Here is a 25,528-nt window from a genome sequence, read left to right on the forward strand (position 1 = left end):
AGAGGATTCCCCTGATGCTGACATAAAGCACTTTGAGATCTGCAAGCCACACTACACCTGCAGTGTGCTGGGTGAACCATGCAAGAGGTGGGTTCGTCTCAGCTCTGCTGCTCACTGCTTGCTGCAAGTATTTTGGCAGGGAAATCCAGGGGCCAGAACAAACGATTTGGGGCTACTGTGGGCCATTATTTGTGCAGCTGATTGCTTTCGTAGCCAAGGGAATTCACGCTGGAAACGTGATTCTAATAATTAAATTCATTTGGATGTTTAATATGGAGTGTTGGTGGAGTTCTGTAATAAAAGATTAATTCCAGTATTTCTTCTAATCTGTTTGCAGTAAGTTAACTCTCACTGGAAGAAGCATTTCTGTTCTGCTTTCCACTCTCTTGTTAACTCTATTGCCATCTACAAAATGAGAAGGATCCCAGTGGTTCCTGTATGTTTTTAAATACATCAAATGAGCAACAGTGAATCTGTGAATCCTAAGTGATTAAACTATACCTGAAGTTGCTTAATGACACCCTTGTTGTGCTCTGGCATTTCAGGTAGGGTGGTGATTCAGGCTGGACCTCTGTTCTGTCTTTAAAAGGAAATGTTTGCTGGGTTTGAGCACTGGCCATGCTGGTGATGCTTGTTGCAGGGCACGGCTTTTGCCCATAGGCTCCTGGTTGGGATTTCTGAGCTTTCCTCTCCCCTGCCTGCTGGGCAGGAGGCTGCTGGCAAGGCTCGCATGGCCTCAATGAGGCCACGTTTCCATGCTGAAGAAGCACTTTCTGTGCCTACAAGAATATTGCTCTAGGCCTGAATCCAGTGACCTTTATTCAACTTTTGCTCTGTTAGGAGAATAACGATGGAAACTGGAGGAGGAAGGGGATTAAAACCATTCGAGGGAATACTTTCCCATATGGTGCCATGGGAGAGGAAGGCAAGGACTGAAACCTACCCCACCGTAGGGACACATGCTGGCCTTTGGCTCTGCTGGTACACTGTTGGTATGCCCAGAGAGGCTCTGAGGGAACATCCCACACCTGTGGCAATTCATATGGATATTTTGGTACTAAGATTTCTCCTGAGAAGATGAAGGGACAGCAAAGCTGGCTGTCTTACTAGAAGGTACTCATTCAAATGTAAGTCCTTGCTCCTTGGAGTAGCTCTCCTCTAGCTGAAGGTCTGTTCTCCAGGTGCTTCCCATACTCAGGACCATACCAAGGAAGCTGGATGGGGCTCCCTGCTGCTGCTTGGCCAACACCATCTGCAAATACCTCTCTTGCATGTGTCAGTGATTTCAGCCTTGTAAAGATCTTCTGTGAATGGTTTTACTCAGAAAGGATGATAGAAGCAATGTTCTTTATGACTGTCTCCTACACTGAGTATTTCCAGTGGTGATGGAGGCACACGGTTTAGTTCCTTCTGTCTGAAGGGAGATAACCTCTCTCCCATCTGGACAAACTACAGAATAAGACTCTTTGTGGTCCCAAGCTGCAGGGAGGATGACAAACTATTCACACAAATGAGGAAAACAGGCATAAGAATGCCTTTATTTTTGCCCCCTAAGCCGGGACAGAGGCACCCAAAGTCTCTGCAGACTGGGCAGATTAGGCACTGCAAGTGGCACCTCTTGGTTGTAAAATACAATTATTTTGAGAATGTGGTTTGAAGGGCAGATTGCCTCCTGAAATCATTGCAGAGGTCACCAAAATCCAATGTGAAGCTCACCCCAAAGGCTGCTCAGCAGTCATTGGGTTGAGATCTCTTATCTGCTGACCGAAACTCTGAAGGCAGTTCCAGTGACATCAGGATAAAAATACAACTGTTAATGACATTCCGTGGCTTTTACTGAGTTGCTGCTCACCTGGATCCTGCTCAAACTCTTCGAAGTATTCTGTTCACCCCAAATAAGTCCAGAAACTGACTGAAAGCAATTGCAAGGCTGACTCATGACATGTGTGCAGGCCATACCTGCAGTGGCTGGGCCACCACCCAGTGAGAGCCAACTCTACAGCCATCCTGGAGGGAAGCAGCAATTCAGCTGCTTCATCAGCTTCTGGTGGAAAAATATAGCAGCTCTGTGCATTGCTCACCTAGGGCCAGACTGTTTTCCAAAGTTTTACAGGTTTTTTGGTTGGTATTTTTTTTTTTTTTTTTGGTAGTAGTAGGAAGCATCCTTCGAGCGAACATAAGATCATTTGATGTTACAATAAACCATTCTGCTGGCTCAAATCAAAGATGAGGCACGGAGGTGTTGTAAAAATCTTTGAGTCAACGAAAGACAGCTGGTTGAATCATTTCCCAGATTTTCATATGACTCATAAATTTGTTACATAGTGAGGAAATTCCCTGAAAGCTTTTTGGCAGGCACCATCAGTCTGACCAGTAGCTAAAGCACACATAACCTTCCAGTTATCGGGGGGCAGTGGTGGGGGAAACAAAGAAGACTGCCTTTGGATTTAAGTGTGGGGTCAATTTAATATGCATTCTTGCCAGCAAAGCCAAAATCCTTCTGCACGAGATGAGAGAAGACCTAAGGGATAGTTTCTCAGTTGCAATGCACGTGTCCAGGAGAGTCTGCCTCCTCCCTATCCTATGCACATGTGTATACCCATGCATAGAAACATGCATGATTAAATTCCCAGGGATCCAGGCATTCTTTTCCTAGTATAGGAAGGCATCAGGAGAACCAAGACATTAAACATCTACAGTCTTGGCATAGACTGGAGTCCCAGTGATGTGGAGTTCAGCTCCTTTATGTAGTCCCCCAGGTCAAAATGTGGATGCCCTATCCCAGGAGGTGTATAAGGCCAGGCTGGATGGGTGGCATGATCTGGTGCCTGATTTAATGGTCAGCATCCCTGCCTCTGGCAGGGGATTGGAAATGAATGATCTGTGAGATCCCTTCCAACCCAGGCCATTCTACGACTATAACCCGCAGTAACTTCTACTTCAATGCAAATATTGGGCCAACATCTTCCCTAACATCTCATTTTGAGACTGCAGTTGTCTCTGCTACCCCAGAAAAACAGCATTTCTCACAAAACTTCCCCATCTTCAGATATCTCCAGTGCAGACATCTGCATCCAAACTACTCATTTCTAAGAGCCAGAGGAAAGGAACGGCTTGTTCCTCTCATCCCAAATAAGGGAAGATGAAGCTTCACATAAAATGGCTTTTAATCTCTCTGGAATTGTACAGATAGGTTCACAACAAATTACTTTTTAAGTCATTACAGAATCATGGAATCCCAGCATGGCCTGGGTTGCAAAGGCCCACAGCGCTCCTCCAGTCCCAACCCCTGCTGTGTGCAGGTCGCCAACCAGCAGCCCAGGCTGCCCAGAGCCACATCCAGCCTGGCCTTGAATGCCTGCAGGGATGGGGCATCCACAGCCTCCTTGGGCAACCTGTGCCAGTGCCTCACCACCCTCTGGGGGAAAAACTTCCTCCTCATATCCAACCTAAACCTCCCCTGTCTCACTTTAAAACCATTCCCCTTGTCCCATCACTATCCACCCTTGCGAACAGCCACTGTCCCTGTGAAAGATATAGAATAAAACACAGCAAGGGACACGTTGAAAACTTTGTCATAGCATCATCAAGACCTCTATAGAAAGACTCCATCATGCAGCTTTTGGTTGCTCCATTGGGTCTCCAAACTGTGGCTAGTCCACTGTGGGACTTAGAGAGACTTGGGACCACTGGAGAAATGTAGGCTCCCCTCTGGGAACCATGGACTTCAGATAATTTTACCTACTTAAATTTGTAATTCCGAGGCTGTGTGAGCTGGCAAACTGCCCCCGTGTTGTTTGCACACGGTTAATGGACTAATGAGGTAATTCAGCAGCCACGGATGGTCACACACAGGGCTTGCACTGATGTGCACAACGGCGGGCACACGGGCTTTTCATGCAGTGTTGCTCCTGGCTCCCCAAATCCTGCTCTGTTTAAAAAGGCCAAAGGAAGCACAAATGACATTTTGTTTCTTCTCTGCAAAAAAACACTTGCAAACTTTGACCGGCAAGAATGGATTGCATTTCAGGGACTTGTTTATTCATCCCAAGCTCAAAAGATTTAAGAGTTTAAATAAAATGTCTGAATGAGGCTCCTTGAATGGGAGCCTCTGAAATGCTCTTTTTAAGAGACAGACGTCTGACGCCTCGGAGCAGCTTGTCAGTGGCACAGAAGGCTCTGGCTGCTTCAGTCGTGTGCAATTAAAGCAGATCAGGGCTTCGGACTGGTTGACAACACAGCAAATCATGCCCAGCACAGCCCTCCAAAGTGCTTCTCCACTCCACGGATTTGTAACTGCTTCAGCTTCAAATTGCAGTGTGAAATATTGGGCCAATCACCAGGTTTATGAATAAAAATGTTCCTAGGAATTCACAAACGTTACCAAACTGTTATTCTGACCGCTTCACAGATTCTCCTTTTTTTTTCCCCTGCAAATACATGTATTTTTATTCTCTCTCTTTCTTTTGGTTGCTTTAATTTTCTGGAGGAAGCGAAGGCAAATAGTTTAATCATAACCATCCCCAGGGGCAATTTAGAATCATTTTCTCATTAGTGCACATAACATGCAGTATAAATAATCTTCAATCAGATGGCTGCTACAAAGGGCCGTGCAGACACTGAAACGAAATGCACTGCAGTGCTATGAATAGCTGGATGAGAATTATCTTGTCTTTTTGCATCTCACTTCTTTGCTGGTGGGTGAAGGAGATTTTTCCTGTTTTTCCTTCTCCCTCTCCCCATCTTTTTTGGGGGGGACTGAAGACAAACTTTCTTCTGAACGTAAGCAAAATTGAATTATAGAAGTGGAAGGACTGCCAGACTATTTAAAGTCCTTGGAATTCAACCATGGGCAACTGGATACAGGGAGCATTTGAAGGGGAACAAGAAAATAAAAGCACAGGGAATACGTGCCCCATAAAGGTGGGTAGACTGGGAGACATCCCACATCCACACATTGAACCCACAGAAAGGGTTTAATGGGAGAACTTAAGGATGTTTTTGGAGAGGTAAGAGCTTCATAAGCTCCTCCTGTCCCAAAGTTTTTCAACACAACATGCAGCCCCTCTCCCCACTTTCATCATCCCACCTCCTTCTATGGGCCAGACTTTAAGCTGGATCATGGACAGGCAGAGGGAGAAGAGCAAGGATGGCTGGGCAGGAAATTCTTGCAGCTCGTCTCCTACCAAAGCTAACACAGCTCAGGACTACAGCCTGGGTTTTAGGTGGGTAGGTAAGCAATAGTAAAATGCTCATTGGTTGGATGGCTTGGCAGGTCCACGCTCACCCCATGGCATCCATCAGCTGGGCTGGGTTGCTCAGGGACAGCTGTATCCCATAATCGAGGTCTCATGGACCATGCTGAAGACTCAAGAGCACTGCCTGTTATTTCAGCTGAGGAAAGTAAATGTTTTCCTCTTTTCAGAGTAAGGCAGTAGGATTCCCAGCTTTCTGCCTCTCCCATTTAGCTCTCTTGGTGCTCAGGATGGAACCTGCTGCCTTTGGTGGACCCTTCCTGGCAGAACGGTGGACTCCGGGTTTTCCTACTTTCCAGCTGACCCCAGCATAGTGGCTGGGATTGGATGGTGTTTCTGGGACATGATAGCCTTTGCATAAAAATGTATGGCTTCGTTGTGGCTTTACTGGCCTGGTTTTTTGTTTGTTTGTTTGTTTTTTGTAGGTTGGAAGAGACTTTGAGAGCTGCTCCCAGCATCCGCCAAGATCAAAGGCACGAAACAGGACTCCAGAGCAAGGGGTTTTGCAGATCGTTTTTCAGGATCATTCAATGACGGTTTGAACCTCCCAAGTTTCACTTAATTCTTCATAAAAGAATAAAACCAAAAATTCAAACTGAAACTCAACCCAGAAATCCACGTTCAGTTCGGTTTTGGATAAAAACCAAAGGAAATCATTTAATCCCAACATGGTTTCCACCAGAAGCTCTGTATTGGTCTGGGGTGGGTTGAAATTCAGCTTTTGCTTCCCTTTGCTGAGCAGTTCTTGTAAACTATTGGATAAGAAGCAAATTCAGGAAATATTTGTGTATTTTCCCTTACTGGTTTTTAAAATTTTTTTCTATCAGTTCCATGGAACTCTAGGAAACACATCAGTCCAAACCCTCTGTACACTGAAAGTAAGAGAAACTTGTCACTGTTTATCTTCAGCACAGATACAGATATCCCAGCACTGAAAGAATGAAGGAGTATATAGCCTGCAAATTTCTCCTGTAGGTGGAGAGAAAAAGGCAAATCCAAAATATATTCTTTGTTTGGATTAAAAAAAATAGAAATGTCAGATGGTGCAGAAAACTAGTTTTTTTTCTCACTTTTCGTGGAGAAAGAAAAAGGATTGCTCTTATTTCTACAACAGACCTGGAGGATGTCCTGTTGTGTCTTAAGGTCACTGCAAGAAAAGCTATTACATGGGATAGTTTGGATAGTGTGCTAATACTGACGAGTGGGTACCAAAAATAGATGTTTCTTATTTTAGGATGTGCAAATCCTATGAGGGACTGTCATTTTATGGCGAGTTTGCTAGACAGGCTTGTCTAGCTCATATCCTCTAGACCATGAGAACATGATGTTTCATAGGAAGGGACAAGAAACCATAATTTGTACTTACAGGATGAGCAGTACTGTGCAGAAGCATTTTGTTAGGCCAACGATCAGGGGTTGCTTAAACTCTCAAGTGTTTACACATTGGAGCTTGTGGAAGAGTTTTTATCAGCAGGTCTGCACTGCTGTCCATCATTATTTCCCTTTGTGCACGTTGGGTGACAAACACACGAGTTGCCAGAGTGTTGGGGATGGTTGTTACCCCATAGGGAGCAATGGACAAGCTCACAACCTTGGAGAGATTTCATGGCAATGCCGTGCTCACCAACTTCCTGGTTGTTCCTCCTCGAATTTGTCGTTAACATATTCTGCACTAATAAATCTTTTCATTGCTCAACCAGCCCAGTAGAGGCTGCCGGGGGAGTGTTTGATTGCAACAAACATTTTTTCTGTAAAAAAAATGATTATTAGCCAATAAAGTTGGCAGAGTTAAACACGGGGAGTGGGTGCTCCCTCATTGGATCCTCTTGAAAAGATTTGAATTAGTTTTGCTTTTGCCATCATTTGATTAGCTCTTGTTTCAAAACCTAGACAGGCTGAGCAGTGGGCCCAGGTGAACCTCATGAGATTCAACAAATCCAAATCTTGCACCAGGGTCAAGGCAAGCCCTGCTACCAATAGAAGCTGGGGGATAAAAGGATTGACTAAAGCCCTGCTGAAAAAGCCCTGGGGGTGCTGGTGGATGGCAAGCTGGGTGTGAATCAGAAATGTGGCCTTGCAGCCCAGAAAGCCAGCCATGTCCTGTGCTGCACCAAAAGCAACGTGGCCAGCAGGATAAGGCAGGTGATCCTGCCCCTCTGCTCTGCAATGGCGAGACCTCACCTGGAGCACTGTGCCCAGATGTGGAGTCCTCAGCACAGGAGAGACGTGGAGCTGTTGGAGTGTGTCCAGAGAAGGGCCACAAAAATGATCCAAGGGAAGGAACACCTCTCCTGTGAGGACAGGCTGAGGGAGCTGGGGCTGTGCAGATGGAGAAGAGAAGGGAAGGCTGCGAGGTGACCTGAGAGCAGCCTGTCAGCATCTAAAGGGGAGCTACAGGAAAGAAGGGACAGACTCTTGATCAGGGTGTGTGGTGAGAGAATAAGGGGAAATGGCTTCAAGGTCAAAGAGGGCAGATTTAGTTTGGAGATGAGGAAAAAGTCTGTTACAGTGCAGGTGATGAGGCACTGGCACAGGTTGCCCAGAGATGCAGTGGATGCCCCATCCCTGGAGACCTTCAAGGTCAGGCTGGATCAGGCCCTAGGCAACCTGATGTAGCTGTGGTGTCCCTGTGCATTGCAGGGAGTTGGACTGGACGGCCCTCAGAGCTCCCTTCCAACTCTAATGTTTTAAGTACAGTGTATAAATACATAAGCATATCTTAAAGACATGTAAAATGGGAAACATTTTAAACAAATGTTAAAAACACAGCCATGCACACATGACGTTGTTGCACTTCTCTCCTTACTTTGACTGTCTGCAAGAACATGATGTGTTTTGGCCAGGCCATTGTCAAAGCAGACAGAGATTAATTACCGTGGCCATTTGTTCTCTTACGAAAAAGACAAAAATAACTCGTGAGTCACGACAGCAGTGAATACTGTGCAGCCAAATCCTTTGTCCCGTTTGCCATTTTCTAGCCTCAGTGTAGAAGAAAAGATGTAACTTCGGGAAATCACATGATGCTATCTTCAGTACCTCTGCAGTGTTTACACAGCAAGGGCAGCCAGCGTCTGGCATTGCCTCTAATGACATGCAGACGTGTTGTGGGGGGAGGGTGTCCTACTGCAGGCTGTGGAAATGGGGTGATGCTGGATGGGGCCGAGAAGGGTTTGTGTGTATCAGTAGATATGAGTGCTGGGCAGAGATGTAACTTTAAAACACATCAGGACTCAGAAATGAAGGGAACACCATAGCTTTGCTCAAGCAGAGTCCTTTGCCAAGCACTTGGCCTTTATTAGCAGGCAGCTACTGGGTACTGACAATGTTCTTAGGTGCTACGTGTAGAGGACAACACCTTACCTGTGCGCTCAGTGCCAGGTTCTACTGAGATGGACAAAGATTGGCCACGCTGTCCCTTTGGCAAATACAAATGCCATGGGAGCCTCCTACCCTCTTCCAGAAGTGCCCTAGTCTGGGGATGAGGGATGAGGATGAGCTGAGTACCTTGTTGCTGTGGTGTAAATTGGGCAGGTCCAGGTGCAGGCATTGCTGGCCAGCAGAGAGCTGTCAGGATGAGCCTATTTGAACTGAGTGTCTCTCCTCTTGGACTCTACAGATCAGGTGCTCCGCTGATGAACTTGAGCCAGAGGCGACCACAGACTGATACATCACCCAAATGCCATCAGCTCTGGGAGCATGGTGATGCCAGACAGAAGGCATTTGAGGTCAGCCTTGTTCATGTGACACGAGCAGAAAAGCATCAGGATGCACTTTTAAAAGCGTTGCTGGCACATGTCTCACGTGTCAGGTCATTCCTTCACACATACACACGTGTGCACTTCATTACAGCCGCGTACCTCCCTCCCTTCCCCTGCCTTGCCTGGCTCCCCTGCAGTATCCTGGGGTAGAACCCCAGGGCTTGGGGGCTGCATTTGGCCTCTGTAAGCAAACTGCTTCCAGCTGTGGGCAGTGGCAGCCGCTGCACAGCTGTTCTCAGCCTTCTGATCCCTAAATGAATGGGATGGGTGGGGAGAGGCTGATCCTTAACTCTCCCTGGTTTTGCTCACAATGGCTGTGGATATTCTGGCCACAGCAGATCAAACGTCTCTCTCTGAAAGGTTAAAATCCTGCGAACCCAGATTCCTAAAGCAAATTTACTTTTGTGTCAAGGGCAGTTCTCAGCAGGGTCTGGGCTGCCCGCTGCTCCTAAACGCCAGCGGGACAGTGGTGCTGGACTGGTGTTCCTGAAGAAAATAGAAGCATCTCAGTACAGTTGGTGGATACAACAGGAATACCTCAGCGCTCACAAATGGGACTTGCAGACATTGCTGACAGAGGCAGTTGTGCCCCATCTCTGCAGACATCCAAGGTCAGAGGATGGGGCTCTGAGCACCTGATGGGGCTGCGGTTGTCTCTGTGCATTGCAGGGAGTTGGACTAGATAACATTCAAGGGTCTCTTCCAACTCAAATGACTCTATGAATTCAGTTACTTGGGTCTGAAAAGCTTTCTTCAGTCACAGAATCATAGAACCATAGAATCACAAAATCAGAGGATCATAGAATGACTTGGGTTAGAAGGGACCTTGACGATCATCTAGTTCCATCCCTTGCCACCCATCAGCTCAGGTTGCCCAAGGACCCCTAATTTCTGTACCACAGACACACCCAGAACTGGAGGCTTACTTCCCAACCACCACCACGACTGGCACAAGCCACAGCGTCCCCAGGAGCCCCAGGCATCTGTCTGGAGTCAAGCTCAGTGTAAATGGCCACAACCACGTTCATTCTTATGCTTGGAGACTTCCACAGGGCACGGTCCCTTTCTTTGCATCCAAGGCAGGGAGCTCCTTTGGAAAAATCCAACCCTACCCTGCGGGTAGATTGAAGGATGCTTTTTGCCTGGACTTCTGTAGCATTGCTGTTTATCATAGAAAGACAGACTAAAATCTTTGAGTTGTAGCCAGGATGAGCTAAGGACATGAAAGAAGCATGGCTTGGAGGGAGGGTATCTTTGAATGAAACAGCTGGAAAAGGGAGGTGGGGTTCCAGTTTCAGAGTTCATAGCTTCATAAATATCTGTGCTTTCCACGTATACAGTCCAATGAAAGAGCCTACCTGCCCCCAAAGCCTTGAAAATCTTTGGAAGAAGATCAGGCCAAGGAGAAGCAAATCTGTTCTGCACTAAAGATTGATTTGGTTGAGTTTGAATCAAGAACAGAAAAAGGGGGGAATAATCTAAGGAATAATTTTTCTTCTATTTATAGCCACCTCATGGTCTGCCGTGCAGATCAATTAACACAGTCAGTCAACTTGTGCTTTAAGATCCAGCTACAGTGCTGCTCCTGCCCAGGCCCTAAGATAATTCACGAACACAAATAGATAAGAGAGAGACAGCTTTGAAATCAGTGCTTTACACAAGGGCTAGATATGATCAAGATTAACAATTAGTTAAAAAAAAACCGTAAGCTGAATGACTGCGGGGTGCCTTTCTGTCTGAGGTTCAGCCGGTGGATTCAGTCCCTTCAGTCATAATTAGCCCTGGAAAAGCTTTTCTTGGCTATGGAGTAGAGATGTAATCCCAGCTGGCTGGTTCAGCTTCACTCTGCCTCTGTGACTATTTGTCAGAAGAGGATCTTTTTCTTCTCCTGACAGAAAGGCTTATCCAGTGCAGATGGGAGGAGAGCGGAGGAAATCTCAGTATCACTGAAGCCAAATCTTCCCTTGACCTCACTGGGGCCAAGATCTCACCTGAGGTGCACAACGTGCCTTAAAACGCTGCTGGAGTGGTAATTACACAAAATAGACCCTGCATTTCTTTTGAGGAGGATAGAAAGGAGGGAGAGAAATAGGAGAGGAAGAAGAGAGGAGTGCGGTGTGCTCTCTGGTCTGATGCCGAGGCATTGACCTGCAGCATGTCTTTGGCAAGGGATCTGATGTACGAGCTGCACAAATAAGAAGAAAGTCTGTGTCTCCTCACGTCACAATTCATAAACGCTTTCAGTGTACATCAGTGATCTTAAAAGAAGTACTTCCATCTCCTTTGAGGAGGCCAAATGCATCAGGACCACTGTTGTAACATGGAAACCTGAAAGAGACCTGATGAGGCTGACCTGATGAGGCAGACCTGTCTAATCCAATATGCAAAAGATTTTTGATTTGGGAGATTTTTCTAACCTTGAAACTAAAGCATCTCATAATAAATTGCAGAGAAGACCAAGAAAGCATATATCTCATTTCCTATCGCCTGGGGAATAATCGAGAGGAGAGGGAGAGGGGCAGAGGAGATCCAGGCTGAGTTCAGGTGGGGCACCATCCCTAAAGGTGCTCCAGAACCATACTGAGAGACATGGTTTAGTGGGGAAATGTTGGTGGTAGGTGGATGCTTGGACTGGATGACCTTGGAGGTCTTTTCCAACCTTGGTGATTCTATGATTCTGTGCTTCAACTCTGAGGCCCCTCTTTTTAACCCCTGCTACTCTCCATTGCCTCAAAGTCATGAAGGGCCTTATTCAACATGGGCCACATTGAGACCAGATACAATTTTTAACGTGATCAGACAATTGCATGCACTTTAGGGGTTTACAGCGATGGGTTGGCTTACATCCACTTTAAGCACATGCTTTATGTCTTTTTCTGAGTCAGGGGCTGCTCTTGCTCCCATGGGAGTCAATGGGAGCACAAGACTTCCAGACAAGCAGAACCACGTCTTCCGTTGTTGGTAAGCAAAAAGACAAGCTGCAGCCCCAGCAAGGCAGAAAACACAAGTCTGGAACCAGTTACGGGGACACTTTGCTTTCAGATAAGTATCTGGCGATTTTTCAAAGTGCATTTCGCTGAACTAAGAGAGTGGGGGAAATGCTATTTAATACTTTGCTTTTAAAACCTGCTTGGGAGACAGGTGTTGCTTTGAACCCGCACTGTGGAAGACAACCGTACGTCGGATTCCTGAGATGGATGCAAGGCAGATGAAGTCCAGACCGCAGTAATGTCATCTTCCCCAGCAGTATCGCTGTCCTGGGACACCAAAGGCAAGCCAAAGTTCACACACGGCTTGAAGGCACCACTAGCTAGTTTGCAGCCAAAGCAAAAAGATCCATCATGGGTTTTGACACCTCCTATTTAGAAATCTGTGTTCAGGCCATGTTTGCAAAAAGCATCACGTCTCCAGTATTTACCATCAGGGGCTCAGATACTCTCATGTGCTCGAAGTGCCTAATTGTGGGTAAGTTCCTCGTATCAGCTTATCTCGGCGCACTGCAGTCCTCACTTCAGTCTTTTCAGCCACAGAACCAAGTGGCACAGCCTCTGGAAGAGGCAATTCTGCCCCATTTTCACAGCTGTTTGCACTTTCAACCTCAAAAGCTAGCCCAGCCTCTGGCTCTACAGCAGATTACACATCCAACTTGGATCTAAGGGCTGCTCCAACACTCACATCAAGCAAACGAGGGCACAAAAGCAGCAGCAAGGGGCAAAGAGAAGATGCTGTCTGGTGGCACACAAACTCTCTGCTCCATTAAGTGGGGAATTAGTGCATCTGACTGTTACTGGCTGCAGTAACTCATTACAAGTTTAATGCGGTGCTCGTTTCATTGGATGTCTGCCACGTTTTGGGAGCTGGCTCCAGCACTGTGGGATTTCTCACAGAGAACCTCCTGCATGTTAGAAGCCTCCCCCTTTCTCCCAGCACATCTTTTGGTTGTTATCAGCCATGCTAATTTATGCTGTCCTGTTACCTTTCTCAGGTACCCGAGTCTGATTTCATTGGAAGCCCATCACAGTCTTATCAACTCCACCAACTTCAAAGAGCTCCAGCTGCAGGTCTGATCCAATACATAAACGCCAAGTCCTGTTCCAGGAAGGGAATCATTGGCTGAAATTCAGTAGAATTCAATAGAAAATGGGCCTAAGCCCAAGACCTTATTGCTCTCTACAACACCCCATAAGGAGGTGGTGGTGAGGTGGGGGTTGGCCTCTTCTCCCCCATTACTAGTGATAGGGCAAGAGGGAATGGCCCGCAGTTGTGCCAAGGGAGGTTCAGCTCGGATTTTAGGAATAATTTCTTTTCTGAAAGAGAGGTCAGTTGCTGGAATGGACTGCAGAGGGAGGTGGTGGAGTCATTGCCCCTGGAGATGTTCAAGGAACATTTACATGCTGTACTGACGGACACGGTTTTGTGGGGAAATTCTGGTGCTAAGATGATGGTTTGACTGGATTACCTCGGAGGTCTTCTTCAACCTTGGTGATTCTATGATTGCCTGCCGTCGGGACCATCAGTGCCTGCCAGCACCCAGCTTTGGTAGAACAAATCTCCTAAGTGCTTCAATTTCAGCTGTCACACCAGCAATCCTTGATCTCAGGTGTCCCGGCCTGGCCCTGCTCCTGCTTGTGCACCTCTATGGGTCCAACATGCACTTACACAGAACTTCCCATGTGAATTTTGGCACTTCTTTCATCTGAGCTCAGCAACAGCAGCAAAGCAATGCCAGGCACTCAGGGCTAACTGCCTCAGACATCATCCCAAGCATCTGCCTGCATTATCTTCCCATAGCACTGAAATACTTCTGGAAAAACAGGCAGATGTAGTGCCATAGTCACACCTCAGCACCCCATCCTTCTCAATTTACCATTAAGAACTATCTGCTGAGGCAGAACACCAAAATACTTCTCTAGCCCTGAAGCTTTCAAAAACATTAAAAAACATCAGAGGCTCTGTTGCAGCTTTAAAAAGAAAGAAATAATTGTAGCTGTGGTATTGGTAAACCTACAAGGGTTTTCTCTTAATACTTCTAGCTACCACACAACCACGAGAACTGTCATGATATGCACTTTTCCTTTTGGGTACAACCCATACAAGCTATCCCATATGCTAAAAGATTGATGCTTAATACCTTTTTCCAGATGTGCCCTGGGTTAGCTACATATTTAACACATATGCAGTCTATAATTGCATTAAGATTTCAGACCCATGTCCAGGTGAGCAAGACTGCCTCCATCACTTGTGCCCATCAGTGATCAACAGAGATCTGATAGGTTGCCTCTACAAACCACCTCTCAATCCTCCCTGACTGCTTGCTGATTGCTCTGGAGAGCATTTAAGCAGCTACACATCCCAATCCTGCTGATATGTGCAGCTTGATGTTTGAATTCAGTGCTGTTAATATATAGTTTTACCTTTTTTTCCCCATGCATTTCCATGAACAATTGCTCCTAACACCCATCCCGTAAGAGTTGAATGGAAGATCAATCACTGAAGAGGTGGTGAACACCTCCAAAAACAAACAAACAATAAAACAGAACATGAAAGCAATCCTCTCATAAGATGACTGGCAAATGCTAACATTAAAAGCATTGAGAATAGCTGATAAAATTATTTAAATACTGACACCTAACTTCATAGATCTAACTTAATGTTCTCACTAAGCTGTACTTGGAAAAATTCTGGATTTGGAAAGACTGTCGCCACAAATAGAAAGATGCATTCACTCTTTTCCTTACTATTCAGAAGAAAAAGCAGTAAGAAGATGAAATCCTGTTGTGAGATGTGCTCAGAGGAGCCCGTTGGGTTACTCCAACCCATGCCAAGGCTGCTCTGGGCAACACAGCACGCCAACTCACCCCCTTTCCAGGAGGAACACAAAGTACCACCATGGAGCTCAAAGCACTGTGGGCTCCATACATACATACTGTGTAACTCCATACAGCCCTGCATGATAGTGTGCAAGGCTGAACGTGAGCTATGGCACAGTAGGGACATATCCAAGCAATCCAGCCACCAGAGCTGCCCAAGTTCTCACCTCATTCTGTACCTTTCACCAGCTCGCGTTAACTCACACAACATGCCTAAGAAATGCTTGAAGATGAAGACTGACCATGGCTTGAAAGCAAAGGCCAGTTCTAAAAGCTGGACAGAATAAATAACTGATGGTGATCAGAGAGACAAGCAACAGGATGAAGTTACACTGACTCACATCACGAGCATTTGAATGTTCTGATATAAAGGGGAATGTTCAGCTATATGCAGGAGAGAATCAAAGAATGGCTTTGGCTGGAAGGGACCTTAAAGATTATCAAGCTCCAAACCCCCAGCTCAGGCTGCCCAAGGCCCATTCATGGCTCTGGGCACCTGCAGGGATGGGGCACCATAGCTCTGGGCAGCAGTGCCAGAACCTCACCACCCTGATAACACTGTTTTATATAGACCAAAGTCACCTTGCACGAGTCCTACCTGTTGTAAGACAGTTTTTTTGAGGGGAACTAAAAAGTGGGGAAGAATGATAATTAACAATAATTTATTCAGTATCATGACAGATATCTAGGCTGGGGTGGATTTTTTTTTTAGTCAAAAGACAGACATTTCATTTCATGATTATTTTTGACATTCCAGGTTTATTCAAAAGGCATTACTCTGCAGGCACCTACCTTACAGATCTTAAGACTGATAAAACACCAGGAATAATGTGATGATCCTAGTAAATGAAGACATGGCTAAAATCATACCACAGTGATGGTTTTCTTTTAATGAAGTGTTGGAGATTTCAATCTTTTTTTTTTTTAAATCCTTGACAAAGCCATTCATACCTACAGCATCAGAAATAGTCCAGTAATGGAAAAAGAGTGGGTGAGATACAAACAGCAGACTACGTTTGCTTTCTGCAACTGATGGCAAAAGCTGCTGGAGAAGTATCTGCATACTTGAAAAACCTTACATCAGTGATGAAGGAACTTTGTGCTTTAATACTTCGACTGAAAAGTCTCTTTATCCAACATGAAATCAGCAAATCTCTGCTGGAGCTCCTTTTCTCTCTCCTGCTGTCGCTGCACATCTTCCTTCAGACACTGAAAGGAAAACAATCAGTCAGTTACATGTCTGCAGATCTTTAGCAAAGGTTAGATTTCAGTTCCTTCTGAGGAAGCTGAGATACAAGAATACAAAATTATTTGAAAAACTACAGCACTGAACATTCTGGTCATCTTATTTCAGCATCCTGTTTTTAACAGCAGCTGATAAGAAATGCTTCAAAAAGGGAGGTTTCACATAAGCATTTCCCTGTAAAAAACAGTTATCTACTATTCTCCTCTTCCACGAAGTTTTCAGAAACCTTTTTAGCCACCCTCCTCAGTACAGCCTGCAGTACTTCCAACCTTCCTGCAGTAATGCCTTCCACAGACCCCGTTCTGCTAATGCTGCAGTGTGTGAATGAGAGCTACTGCTGGTTCTGAAACCGCCAGCTACTAGCTCATTTTATATCCTTTCACCCTTGTATTTCTCTTTGAAGCTCCTCTTTCCTCCTCAAAGTCATCCTGATCACTTAGAACCAGCAAGGCAGGCTGGTATTACTCAGGGGCAATGGTCAAGATCACAAATGACAGACAGCCAGCAACTCAAGCCTGCTGAGTTGAGTAGAGCTCAAGCAAGAGCCTGAACACCGAGGACAGCTCAAAACTGAAATGGCACTACAGCTATTTAGCTGCTGAAACTGTGGGCCATGTTAAAATTCAGTTCCAAAATGATGTTATGATATCAGTTTATAGAAGTCCATTTATCTGACAACAACACAGTTTAAGAGAGGAATACAATCAAGGTTTAAAAAAAAAAAAAAGGATTTCACTATAAATTTGGGTTCACTGACTTTTAAGGTAATAGAAAGCTCTACACAACTTGCAGATCTACTCTTAAGTTCCAGCAGTAATTAAAAACAAAACAAGCCAAATTAAGAGCGACACAGAACCTCTGCTGACATGCATAGCAGAAGATTAATAAAATAAACCACACAAGGAAATAAAGTAAAAGCAAAGTTAAAGAACACGCTAGTAGATTAGTACCAGCTTGTAATATGTCACAGAACCTTTGATAGTGAAATGTGCAGCAGAGGAGCCTGGTAACAGGCAAAAATATAATTTAAGAAGACCATTAAAACTTGGTACAAACTCAGGCTGTGAACTTCAGAGTTTGCTTTGTAAAAACATCCTTTCCACAAAATGTCTGCGTTTGATCTAAGGCATCACACTGAGGAAACTCACCTCCAGTCTCCGTGGAATAGCAGCATCCTCATGTTTCTTCAGTTCCTCAAAGGTACGCAGCTCCAGGTGTGCCTGCTCTATTTGGTCCCACAAATCATTCAGCTGTTTGATGAGGCCCATTGCTCGAGACTGATAACCACCAAGCAAAATCTTCAGCTTCTTTTCCATCTTGGCAGCCCTCTTTGCTTCAGTTGTCATATGACCTCTGTTTATCTGCCAGAATGAAATCAGGAATTGTTTTAATTATCCAGAAGTTAAAAAAAAAGAAGTCAAAATCTGCTGCACAGCATGGAGTTGGAGTTCTTTGATTTCTATTAACACATCATCCACTGCACATTTTACAACAACCTAGAAGAGATTGCTAGATTGAGATCTGAGCAGTGCAAGTAGGCTTTGAAGGAGTGATTACACGTTAGGAGTATAGCCTTACAGATAGGAATTGCTGCTGTTGTCAAATAGGCAGTCAAGACATGTATATGACAGCTCGCTGTGCCAGCCCTCAGTCACACTGATGTTCTGTGCCTCAGCAAAGGAAAATCAGATGAAGAAATGTGTTTTTTTTTTTTTTTTAAGATTATATTATTTATCTACAAAAACAGCCACATGTTTCAATCTGTGAGCGTGTGGGTATGAGACTGCAGAGGTGAAGTTGGCTTTGGCTTAAAATGAAGTGACCTCACCTATCTATCAGATCTCCCATTCAGATTTACTGCAGCACTCCAGTGTTGCAGTATTATTCCTTTCTGTGCCATATTATAAGCTTGCTAACTCCTCAGTGGCCTCTCAAGTAACACTGCTTTTTACACAGGGCTTTTCCCTCATGGATCTCAAAGTGAGGACGTAAGATTATCTTCAGCTAGCAGGCACTAAGATAGCACAATGAATCAGCTGCCTCAGGTGAGTGGCAAAAGCCAGAAGCAAAACCCCACAATTTACAGTCCAATACCATACACAACAGATGTGACAACGTGATGAGGTTAAAATGCAGTATCAAAACCAGAAAGCAATTGGTATGGTGAAAGTGAAACTCTCCTTCCTGTACTGTCTGCTAACTGCAAGCTGGTGCATCCTGATTCAGAAGTCTTGGTTTCCCCAGATGAGTTCAAGCTCTCTAAAGCCACAACCCAGTGATAATTCTGAAATTCTGCCACCTGGGACACAATGCAAAAATAAACAAGCATAATCATGTTAACATGTTATAAATGTTTCATTCTACGTGGTACAAAAAAGAACCCTCTGCGTATTTTTCTATGTGGATTCAGTTGGGCAAAACCAAAAGGGAGGCAAAGCACGAAATGGCCACCAGCAGTTTCTAAGCCTGGTAGAGAGCACCAAAGAAATCCTTAATGGATCTGCAAGTAACACAGGAATATAAAACCAAAGCTTGGGAGAAGTGCAGCATTTCACACCTCCAAGCACAGACATAAGGTTACTCGGCTACTTTCTTCCATGCTATCTCATTTAAGGGAAAAAAAAAAAAAAAAAAAAAAAGCACACTTCATAAAATCAAATTATTAGGAGGAAGTTTTTCCCCCAGAGGGTGGTGAGGCAGTGGCACAGGTTGCCCAAGGAGGCTGTGGATGCCCCATCCCTGCAGGCATTCAAGGCCAGGCTGGATGTGGCTCTGGGCAGCCTGGGCTGCTGGTTGGCGACCTGCACACAGCAGGGGTTGGGACTGGAGGAGCGCTGTGGGCCTTTGCAACCCAGGCCATGCTATGAAACCTTGTGTAAGAGACTAACTCAACAAGAGGGCTTTGGCCTCTCAAACTGTGATCAGTTAAGTGAATTTCACCAACCTGTTCACAGCCCCACATTACTGAAGCACTTACATCAGAGCCTGAGGATGGGGTAAGTCTTCACCCAGCTGCACGTTTCTTTCAAATGTCCTACTCCTTAACAATTTATTCAGTTCTTTAAAACAGTTTTAATACGTGGTGCAGTGATATTAAAAAAAAAAAAAAAAAAAAAAAGTGAATGACAATGGGAGAAAACCGTTAATGGGAGAGAGAAGGAGAAATGTGGCATTTTGAGCTGCCTAGTTTGCTCCTGGGGAGACAGAAGCAGACTGCTACACTTTTCAGGTTTTGTTTGCAATGCAGTCTTACCGTATGCCCAAGGTGCTTTAAATATACAGAAAGGCGCCTCTTTTTCAATATTTACATAAATCTAGAGAAAATTAAATAAATAGATTAGGGATTTGTGAGGATACTCTCTGATGGAAAAGTATGAAAGCTTTAAATGTCTTCACTGGTAAATAATATGCTATTACAGCAACAACAAATACAGCTGTGTGGTAAATGAACTATTTGCCAATTACTGCTTCTTGGATGAGAAATGTGTGCTGAGAGCTCCTGACATTTAGAGATCGTGGAATAGATGGATGCACAGGCAAACAGGATTTTATTTATAACAGAGGTCTGATGTAACACAGTCCAACTGTCCCATGTTGTTCCACAGCATTACAGATGATAGTGTGTGCTCAGTGTGACATGAAACTGCAATCAGAATGCCATTATCACTGCACGGCCTGGGTTGCAAAGGAACACAGTGCTTATCCAGCTTCAACCCCCTGCTGTGTGCAGGTCACCAACCAGCAGCCCAGGCTGCCCAGAGCCACATCCAGCCTGGCCTTGAATGCCTGCAGGGATGGGGCATCCACAGCCTCCTTGGGCAACCTGTGCCACTGCCTCACCACCCTCTGGGGGAAAATGCCATTATTCTCAAACAGGTAAAGAAAGACCACGTAGAAAACTTCCTCTTTTTCTTTCTCCATTAAAAAAACAAGTACTAGTTCAAATCTAATGCTTGTTAAAATAACAGACCTCAACTACTTAAGAATTCTGAAGTTTTCAGGCACTGACTTAACATGGACTTAATATATCCAAGCTTATACTGGAGACAGATTCTTGCCTTTACCTACTGCAGCTCCTATTGCTGTTCAGCCCTCGTTACTCTGCTCAGCTCCCTGTCTATCTCAGGCTACCACAGACCTCACTGCTGCGCTAAAAAAAAAATAATCAAGTTTTTTAAACCAGAAATAACAGCCCTTTCTTCCTTCCCTGCTTATAGAGAGCCATGTGAACACTCACCACCTCTCCTTCCCTCTCCCATCTACAAGATTTTAGGACCTACTACCAGAAGGTCAAAAGGAGGTCTCTGCTTTTGTAACAAATGCTATTTATGAAAAATTGCTGACTGCTGCATTAATGCCAATAACTGCATATAATTTTAGTTCAAGCTTCGTAAAATTTTAAGGCTCAGATACCAAGCAAAGAATTCCGAGCAGTTATGAAGAGGTGTGTTTAAACAGTAGTCTACATTATTTGCTTAAAGCTAAGAAATGGATTTCAGTAAAATCTGACGACCATTTCCCCCATGAGCCTAGCAGAAAATGTAAAGACACTGCAAAGATTTCTCCACTTACTTATTTATTTTGTACTGCTTCTTGGCCAGCTTCAGTTCCGTTGTCTACTGTGCCAGTTTCAGCAAAATGGGAATAGCACACACAGACATGGGGAAAACAATCCACCAGCCCAGGGGAAGTGCAGGGACTTACCCCATCCCAAACCTTCCTCCATGCCTACCTACCTAGAGAATGGTGACCAGTTTCTGACACTGGACTACATAGAAGAGCACTCAGAGCAACAGCAGTAATCACAGGCTTCTAAGAGCATCATGTAGGGAAGAGAGATTGACTGAAAAGCAATGTTTTTTTCATCTAACAGGAAGAATTTCACACCATCCCAGGGCCAACGATGACTGAACACCAGTGAACTCTTTATATTCATTTAGGTGATCTGCCTGAACAAGCTGGCTGGTGCCCTGAGAGCATGCTTTTATACAAGAACTCATTAACTGCTCTATGTCAAAACACTCTATCATTTAATGACCATTTATCAAAATGATTTACTACTGCTATCAGCAGGCTGTTGTCTATCCACAGACAAAACCAATAACCCATGAGTAATGCCCATGTGAACTATGTTTTCAGAAATTATGCCTTGTCTTCAAGCATAGTACCATGAGTTGGCAGGACCATGGAGTAAGACAGCATAGGCTAGATATAAAGAACAAGCAGAAACACAGCTACAAGAGCACAGCTTAAAAAGAAAATCAGGGTATGTCTTCTTACTAAGCTTTTCTGAAACCTTTCACCTCTGCCTAGAAGAAATTGCAGTCAGATGACAGCCAGCAATTACCACAGGCTAACAGCATTGATTATCTGTAAGCGCTGAGTAGTTGCTGTATAATAAGATAACACAACAAGCACAGCATTATTAACCTCAAGAAGGATCAGTGCAGACCCCAGCTTCTCAGGCTGCTCCTTAACAGTCCTGTGAGTTCATAGACCAAGTTTACCCAAACAACACGTAGGAAACCAATTGTACAGACACAGGAAAGATTTCCCCATGCTATGAGCAACTGGCAATAAAAATGCAATACACTTTAAAGAACTCTTTTTTTCTGTCCATTTCAGGTGTTTTGGCTCAACCTGGACTGAAGAGGTGAAGTAAGCGAATAGAGAAAGGCTTTCTTCTACACAAAAGAGTTAACCCAGCTCCCACGAAACATTATGACCTGAGAAGACCAGGCTGGATGTGGCCCTGGGCAGCCTGGGCTGCTGGTTGGTGAATCTGCACACAACAGGGGGTTGGAACTGGGTGAGCACTGTGGTCCTTTGCAACCCATGCCATTCTAGGACTCTAAACTGACAGTATACTGAGCCCTTGGTTTCCCCCACCAGTTACCCCACTGATACTGTCACTGCCACGAGCAGGGAGGAGGAAAGCAGAGTTTTACTCAAATCCAGCTGTTCCCTGGGACTTCAGTGCTTACAGTAATGGTGTTGCTCAGGCTCTCAGCCCCGGGTAACAGTACTGTCCTTTTGCTCTTAAACTTTTTTCCCATACAGCAACGCAAACAGCTGATTTTATAGCAATTTTCTCATTATTGGCTTCTTACTTCTTGTGATCTTGACTAAATGTCTTCAATTTGACTTCACATTGGACTGATACATTTTCGTTTCAGAATTGTCAACTTAGAATCCCAGCATGGCCTGGGTTGCAAAGGCCCACAGCGCTCCTCCAGTCCCAACCCCTGCTGTGTGCAGGTCACCAACCAGCAGCCCAGGCTGCCCAGAGCCACATCCAGCCTGGCCTTGAATGCCTGCAGGGATGGGGCATCCACAGCCTCCTTGGGCAGCCTGTGCCAGAGCCTCACCACCCTCGGGGGGAAAAACTTCCTCCTCATATCCAACCCAAACCTCCCCTGTCTCACTTTAAAACCATTCCCCCTTGTCCCATCACCATCCACCCTCACAAACAGCCATTCTTACTTCTGTTTATATGCTCCCTTACCTAAAGGATTTACCTGGTTTTTATTCCAAACTTTTAAAAAGCAAAGATGCAAAGCTCCACAGAACAAGTAGTGAACTGGAAAGATTACTTTCCAGCTATTACAAGCACACTTAAGATTTAGCAGTTTTAGGAAGTGATTTTCAGACACAAGTCTGCAAGTGCCTTGCAAACAACTTCACAGAATTCCATAAAGCAGACATTAAATCCTGTTCCAGAGACAGAGGAACTGAAGGAGACATTAAGACCTAGTTTTGTTTCGCTTATCTGAGATGCTGTAGGTGCCTCTGTAATCAAAAGAGAAAAGTAGAAGCCTCCAGAGGGAAATACAACTCCTAGGCAGGCAGAGCTGCTCTCAGGAGGTGCCTTGTCTCTCCACCAACAACAAGGGAAGCCTAAGGCAACTGCAGTTTTGTTTTAGTTAGGAGGCTACAATGAAGTGTATTGAAGCTGAACTCATGGGACTTGCTTAAAAATAGGCAGCGAATACACACACACGCTAGAGAGAAAATGTGTTTCTGGCTACATCAGTTATCTTCTCAGGCAGGGTGTCTTTTCTTACTCCAGACATAAGTTATCCTTGGCTACAGAAGAACTTTTATTTATTGCAGCACAAGTTACGGACAGCAGCCTCATTACAGATCTCACAAATAATCCCAAATCCTGCAAGTGAAGATGCGATGTATCACAGGCTAAGCTGACCTAACAGCCAGCTGCTACAGAAAGGGGGCTGGTTCTTCATCGAAAAATAATTTATCTGCTGCCAGATCAAGGAACAAAACCAGATTAATGTGGAGTTGCAGAAGCATTACTACAAGGTGAGAAATCATTTACAGGGAGCTGCTGGAGACAATGCAGAGATGCTGCTGCTTTTCAGCATCAGCAGAAGCATGAGAGCATCCTATCTACCACACAGACTGGTAAGGAGTTAAAAGTGGTTTTAGTTAACAGTGTTTTCACACATTAAGACAATTCTTAATGCATCTGCTATCCATTTGTGTTAACCAGGAGAAATAAGTGTAAACCCTACAAAACTACAATGCTGCACGGACTTGTAATCTGATGTAATCAAGTGTAACGAGGACAAAACTACCACGATGTTAATAGAAGTACCTGAAAGCAGCAAAGCCAACATTATGAACTCTTCAAATAGAAAGTAACACTGGCAAACACATCTCATGTTCTGAATTACAAAGGGAAGCAATTAGCTTCAACAGATGCCTCTACTACTTCCTTTCTCTTGATAAGGTTCCTGGCTTAACACATAACCTGGGGTAGGAATAGTTTGCTTTGTAAGTGCGCTGCTTGGAAGAGAAGGAAATGCAAGGTGTTGCAGAGAACTGATATAGTGACTCAGTGCCACTGTGCTTGAGAATACTCCCATCTGTAAAAGGACTAATCCTGCAGGACAGCCACCCTGGAACAAATACACCACATCTGTAGAAGTAAATGCAAAGATCAGGAAATCCCACCTAGATTCAAGCAAAAGCAAACTGTACCATTGACTCACAGTGAAATCAGGGGGATTAACCTGCATGGACACAAAACACCGTGACTTCTAAATGCTCAAGTTGTACCCTCCTCCCCTTTACAGTGTCTAAAATATTCAAAGGAGACACAAAAAGAATTAGTAATACATGGAAATATGTTCCAGTATTCCAAGCTAAATCTATCATTGTATTGTGTATTACTATAGATGATGCCTGGGCAAGATATCCAAGCAAACAGAAGCTCTTCATGGTTGCTCTGCTTTGCCTCCTCAAGTCCATCAGTAACAGCACTGACCTGCTGTGTCCACATACACAAAGCTGCCACCACTAAATCACACAGGTAGCAAAACGAAGCCAATTAGAGAAAAGACACCACTTGTCCACACCATCAATCCAACCACTGAGCCATAAAGGCAGTGCTGGAAATGGCTGTCATTTTCACACAGGGTGTTAGCAGTCCCATAGGGAAGCAGCACACAATGTGCAGCTGGCCCCAGCACCTACCACTGAGCAGTCGTGGCTTTCTCCTACTCATCTTAGTGCAACAGGAAAGGCAAGAGGCAGCCCGAGAGCTGACCAGTATCAGTTGTTGCTGGCAGATCCTATTTCAGTTTTTGTTCTCTCCTAAGAAGACAGAGAACAAGCAAATACCTTGGGGTACTGCATTTTTCTGATACTTCCCATTACAATACTTACTTCAACTGATACTGCTTTCAGATAACATTCCTTGGGAAAACCTTAAAATGAAGGCAGGTTTTATCATTTCTGAGGAACAGGAGAGGAAAAAAAAAGCTGTGTTGATTTTCCATTTCTTTTTATTTCCATTCTATACTCGTTTGTTCATTGAACTACTATGCTTTCAATTTATTATTAACTAAAACAGGCCAGCTGGTAATCTATACTTTGAGAACTATACCTCTATATATCTCTTTTAAGATATTTCTATGTAGGGCAGGCAACAGAGCTGCAATGAACCACAGTCTGCATACACGTGTGGGGCTCTTCAGCTCCAATTTAACTCTGCAAAGTTCACCTGCACTCAACAAACACCAGTGAAAGGCAACCCAATCCTATCCCTGCACCTGCAGCCAGCCTGATTAGGGTGTGGTGAAGGCATGAACAAGCTTGCTCTCACCTCACTCTGAGTGCACCAAGCAATTATATCCTTGTCTAGCAGAGCTCAAAGCTTCTGGCTAATCTGAAGATGTTAGCAAGACGTGGAGCTTGATGATCACAGCGACTGATCACAGCCAAAGCTGGCTGTGCTTTTGTTACCTGTCTCTTTCATGGAGTCCCACACCATGCTGATAAGCAAATGAAAGCTCTCCTCTTGACAGGGCCTTCAGTCTGCTAGCTGACCAGAGAACAAGTACTGACAGAATGAACAAATGCAGAAGGAGCTGAATA

General features: G+C 44.7%; 1 protein-coding gene across 1 annotated transcript in view; it reads right to left on the reverse strand.

Moving 5' to 3' along the window:
* Positions 1-15,528: 15,528 nt before the first annotated feature.
* The window catches only part of CDC5L (cell division cycle 5 like), a 31,386-nt gene continuing 21,386 nt past the window's right edge, over positions 15,529-25,528 (reverse strand). The window contains exons 15-16 of the mRNA XM_048935328.1: positions 17,278-17,490; positions 15,529-16,092 (exon numbers count right to left, since the gene is read on the reverse strand). Coding sequence (XP_048791285.1) covers positions 15,988-16,092; positions 17,278-17,490 — 318 coding nt within the window. The 3' untranslated portion in view covers positions 15,529-15,987. The remainder of the gene's footprint in view (positions 16,093-17,277; positions 17,491-25,528) is intronic.

Source organism: Lagopus muta, chromosome 2 (assembly GCF_023343835.1).
Source record: "Lagopus muta isolate bLagMut1 chromosome 2, bLagMut1 primary, whole genome shotgun sequence".
Taxonomy (NCBI): domain Eukaryota; kingdom Metazoa; phylum Chordata; class Aves; order Galliformes; family Phasianidae; genus Lagopus; species Lagopus muta.